This window comes from Ananas comosus, linkage group 11 (assembly GCF_001540865.1).
Source record: "Ananas comosus cultivar F153 linkage group 11, ASM154086v1, whole genome shotgun sequence".
Classification (NCBI taxonomy): domain Eukaryota; kingdom Viridiplantae; phylum Streptophyta; class Magnoliopsida; order Poales; family Bromeliaceae; genus Ananas; species Ananas comosus.
The window spans coordinates 10,366,055-10,371,525 of record NC_033631.1 but is presented as its reverse complement, the minus strand read 5'-3'; the positions used below and the strand labels follow the sequence as shown (position 1 = coordinate 10,371,525).

Genomic DNA, 5,471 nt, shown 5'->3' with positions numbered 1-5,471 from the left:
ATAAAATAAATTAACATTTGATGTACCCTCGTGAGTGAGTAGGGGTGGCAATCCAGTCGCTTGCTTAGTAAACGAGTCGAACACAAGTTGAAATTTTCAACTTGTTTGATAAACGAGCCGAACACGAGCTGAATTCTTCGACTCGTTTAATAAACGAGCCAAACACGAGTTGGGATCAGCTCGCTCGTATTTGGCTTAATAACAGCTCGAATACATATATTTTATATTTATATAATTTATTTAATTTATATTTTTATATCTAAATAAATAATTATATATAGTATATATTTTTATTATTTAATTTTTAGCAAAATAAAAATATAAATGCGAGCTTAATTATAAAAAGACTCATTTATATATAAGATTTTAACTATTAGATTAAAATCTAATGAATAATATTTTATAAATTTATTTTTATATATATTCAATCTAATTATTTTTAACTTATTATTCGTTGACCAGCTCGTGGGCCAACTCATGTTCGGCTCGTTTATTAACAAACCGAATACGAGCTAAATTTTTTGGCTCATATTTTAACAAGTCAACTTGTGTTCGACTCGTTAGCCGAACATAAGCCGGCCTAGCTCGCTCGTGTTCGGCTTATTTACACCCCTACTCGTGAGAGTCGTGTCGCATAGGGTTTTTATTTTCCTTCGCGGCGGCGACCACGTGTACTCTCTCCGTTTCAATTGCTTTCCAGCTCCTGCGTTCCGACCAGCAACGGTCCTTGATGGACGCCCCTCAAATTCAACGGCTGATACCGCACGTCCGCATACGAAGCGTTCGTATACCGAAATTTTCAGTTGGCGGAGAAAAAAATATCTTTTATTACAGTAGTTTAATATTATATAGAGAGATACGGAGAGGAGATAGAGTCCTCTTCCTCTTCTTCTTCCTCTCCCACCATTTTCGTTCGAGAAAGAGGAGAACGAGCTCTCCCTCCATATCTCCCCTATTCCTCCTCGTGTTCTCTCTCTCTCTCTCTTTTGGAGGGGAATTGAAACCCTTATTCGAGGAGATATGGAGGGAGTTATCCTCGCCAAGGGGCTCTTATCCACGCATCTGAAGCCCAATCCCCTGGGTTTATCCCCAATTCGAAGAGCCCGTGCTCCGCCGCGCACCAACGGGGTCAAAATCGGCGCTTTCCCTTCTCCGATGGCCGCATCCCAAAACCCACTCGGGAATTCGCCCTATTTCGCGAGAAAGGCGAGGCCTTTGTGGATTTCCTCCCTCGCGGCGCCCCCACGGGCCGAGGAATCGCCCTTCCCCTGCGGCGGTGAGGGCTCGTCGCGCGGGGCGGGGATTAAGCGGCGGAATCGGGGGATTCCTCGCGCCGATGCCGCGGTGTCGGGCGACGGGGCCGGGTTCGTGGAGAGCAAGGAGAAGCCCAAGTTTTTGGGCGTCGAGGTTATGACCCTTAAGAAGATTATACCACTCGGGATCATGTTCTTTTGTATCTTGTTCAATTATACTATTCTTAGGGATACCAAGGATGTGTTGGTGGTGACCGCGAAGGGGAGCAGCGCGGAGATTATACCCTTCCTTAAGACGTGGGTGAATTTGCCCATGGCAATTGGGTTCATGCTCTTGTACACCAAACTCTCCAATGTGCTCTCAAAGGAGGCTCTTTTCTACACTGTTATATTCCCCTTTATCGCCTTCTTCGGGGCCTTCGCTTTCGTTCTTTATCCGCTGAGAGACGTTATCCACCCCACCGCGTTGGCCGATAGGCTCGTCGCCACCCTCGGGCCGAGCTTCCTCGGCCCGGTTGCTATCCTGAGGATATGGAGCTTTTGCTTGTTTTATGTCATGGCGGAGCTGTGGGGGAGCGTGGTGATATCGGTTCTTTTCTGGGGATTTGCTAATCAGGTATAATTGCGCCTCTAATCACTGCAAGAGAATGTTAAGGTTCTGATTTTAGTTGTGACGTTCAGTATACTGAGCTAAGATTGTTCTTTTACGGTACAAGAATCTAATAGTATTGTATGCATTATTGTCTGTGATCTTTGATCAGTAATACTGTTTCTAGTTTTAGTAATTTTATGCTGTTCTTTCATTACATGATTTGTTGAGAATCCAACTGTGTTGCTGTTGTTTGATACAATTTGATTCGTGTTTCAGTACAGTGTTTCCTCAGTCACTCTTGCATCTTTGTGCTAATGATTTGATATCTGTAAAGATTTCACCTTTGTCTAAAACACTTCAGTTTGAAATAGATAACTGATTTTGGTACCTCAAAAAGCGAAATATGACAAAACGTGGATTTTCGATTTGTCCGATGCCATCTCAATTATCTGATTCTTCTTTTGCCGGATCCGATGATAACTCTTATCTCATAATTCGATAAACTATTTGAACCATCTAGGATCTTATTTTTCAGAGTCTTTTTATTTGGTACTTTAATTGCTTAGATTCTGTGCTAGCGCTTTGAATGGGAGTTTCTGAACTTCTCCTATTGATATATTGCGAAATTCTTTGGTGAGATTTTCTTTGATCCTATTCTACATGCTGTAGCTGCGAGATGGATATTATTACCAATGTCGAGTCTGAATTTTATATTTGGTAGTCCAGTGTTTCCTCATGTTCATCAAAATATGGGAGACTGAAGGTTCCCTTCTCTGTCCGAAATTGTGATTCGTCAATTGAGCCCCCAAAGTATTTATAGAGGAGGACGATTTAATGACTTAAACCGTAAAAAGCACCATGTTTTTTTTTTCGCAATTATCTTTTTCATCTTTAGAATTTGTCTTACTTAAGTCATCCATTCGGAAGAAGTGTTTCTTTTCTTATTGATTCATTTACATTGGAGTTTACTTTTGTTTTAACTGAGATAATACATACAACTGTACTGGCATATACTGCCTTTAGTCGGCTTTATCGTAAAAACAAATTTTTTTTTTGTATTTTTTCGGCTGGATTTATCTTTTCTATTTGATCTCTTTCAGATCACTACTGTCGAGGAGGCGAAAGAATTCTATCCTCTCTTTGGTCTTGGGGCGAATATTGCCCTCATCTTCTCGGGTCGTACGGTGAAATACTTCTCCAACTTGCGCAAGAATTTGGGCCCGGGCGTCGATGGTTGGGCAATATCTCTGAAAGGAATGATGAGCATCGTGGTGATTCTGGGCCTTGTGATTAGTGGTATCTACTGGGGAGTTAATAAGTTTGTCCTGAGCGACCCCTCTCTTCCGAAATCTGATCGCAAGAAAAAGAAGGTTGGCTGCATCATCTTTCCTCAACTACTTCTTCCCTTTCTTTTCTTTTTAAATTTTCTCCTGATATTTGGTTTGCTTTTTTACAGGAGAAACCCAAACTAGGCATGAAAGAGAGTTTGAAGGTTTTGCTTTCTTCACGGTATGTGAGGGATCTTGCGACCTTGGTGGTTGCTTATGGCATAAGTATCAACCTCGTAGAAGTCACCTGGAAATCAAAGCTCAAGGCGCAGGTAATCTTCTTTCCCCCCCTTTTTGAGATGCATAAATATCCCCGCAAAATCTGGGTCTCTAAAATACCCCTTTTTCTGGTATCTATGGCCTTCTCTGTTTTTAAACTTCAGTTTTTACAGACTCTGCAACCCGTTTTATCCTCTTCTTTAATCTTATTTTATTCATTTCGGCAGTTTCCTAGTCCGAACGAATACTCTTCCTTTATGGGTGATTTCTCGACTGCCACCGGAATCGCGACTTTCACGATGATGTTACTGGGCCGGGTTATACTTAGGAAATTCGGGTGGGGTGTTGCTGCAATGATCACTCCAACAGTTTTGCTGCTCACCGGTGTTGGATTCTTCTCTCTCCTTTTGTTTGGGGAGCCATTGACTCCGATGTTGGCTAGTCTGGGGATGACTCCACTTCTCGCGGCTGTATACGTGGGTGCGTTGCAGAATATCTTCAGTAAGAGTGCAAAGTACAGTTTATTTGATCCCTGCAAGGAGATGGCTTACATCCCTCTAGACGAAGATATGAAGGTGTGTACATACTTGTACCCTCATATTATTCCGAATTATTCATTTGCTTTTGCACAAGTATATGGTGTGACAAATTACTTTTAAGTTTTAATAGAGACCGTGGATATTGATTTGTTTCAACTTCTCTGAAAACTGCTTGTGGGTTGGTTGAGCCTAGTTGTTCATCGTGAAAAGCAATCTATTTCGATGCTATTTTGTGTATTCTTTATGTGGCACAATATTGTACATGTCGCATAGTTATGTTAGTGCTTTTCTTATTTATCCGTTATATTAAATAAGAGGTGATACGATTTTTCGGTACCAAGATCAAACTTTGCCTCTTATATGGTGGTTGGATTTAAAGTTCATGGTTTTTAAGTAGATTAGTAGTTGTATGACTAGATATCTTAACTCATTCTTTTCTTAAACTTGCTTGTAGGTTAAAGGAAAGGCCGCCATCGATGTCGTGTGCAACCCCTTGGGAAAATCCGGCGGAGCCCTGATCCAGCAATTCATGATTCTTACCTTCGGTTCTCTCGCCAACTCGACTCCCTACCTTGGTGGCATACTCCTAGTCATTGTTCTCGCCTGGTTAGGCGCGGCGAGGTCTTTGGACACCCAATTCTCTGCCCTGGCTAAGGAAGAGCTCGTGAAGGAGAAGAGCATGAAAGAGAAGGCGAAGGACTCGGTCATCGATATCTCCGTCGAGAATGGATCTGTTCACGAGAAGTCGTCGAATGGGTCGGTGGTGGAACCGAAGTTGGCTCCGGAGTCTGAGAGCAGTTCGTCGGAGAGCTCCGCCGGCGTTCAGTAGATCTTCGCTCCATTTTCTGGTCGGAAATGAGCAGCGGCGAGAGGGTAATGGTGGAATATATTTTTACTACCATAAAGATGATAAATGGTGAGGCTTAAGCGAAGCTATGCAGTTGTTCATTTGGTTTTAAGTGTAGGCAATTTTTGACCGTTTATTGTTGTTTGTTTTTTAATGTTCTCGTTTACCTTGTTTTATTTTTGTTGTTTTTCCTTTTTGGCCCATCTAAACTCTCTTTCACGAAAACAAAAAAAATGTTTCATTTTGAGGATGCATGTTTTGCTCCTTTTCTTATTGTGCGCATACACACATTTTTCTCCTCCTCAGGAATCTTGAATCTTGGTTATTGCTTACAATAGGCTAATTTACGTATATATATCTTGGATTTCAAAGAGAACTTGATTTTTTTTTTCCTTTTTTGTGGCTTGCGGAAATAAAGAACAGCATCGAAAATTGAAGAAGTGTAGCTTTAATTTAAATTTTTTGCTTAGTTTGGTCTCTGAAAACAAACTTTCTTTGGGCTTTATTATACAAATCACTTTTTTACTTGCGTTTCACGTGTTCCCAAAAAGAAAATATGAAAACAAATCACTTTTTGTATCTTCTTTTTCCCGAAAATTAACGCACCTGTGATCTCATCCAGATGCGCGTAGAAAAACCAAGTACAAGCACCAGTCTCCACGAACGTGCGGTGGAGATTGAACGGGCCGTCCA

General features: G+C 41.4%; 1 protein-coding gene across 1 annotated transcript; it reads left to right on the top strand.

Annotated features, from left to right (window-relative positions):
* On the top strand, positions 864-5,049 carry LOC109717779 (ADP,ATP carrier protein 1, chloroplastic-like). The gene is made up of 5 exons (XM_020243680.1): positions 864-1,869; positions 2,946-3,215; positions 3,302-3,445; positions 3,620-3,967; positions 4,386-5,049. The coding sequence occupies exons 1-5, from the start codon at positions 1,021-1,023 to the stop codon at positions 4,758-4,760; spliced, it is 1,986 nt and encodes a 661-aa protein (XP_020099269.1). The 5' UTR covers positions 864-1,020; the 3' UTR covers positions 4,761-5,049.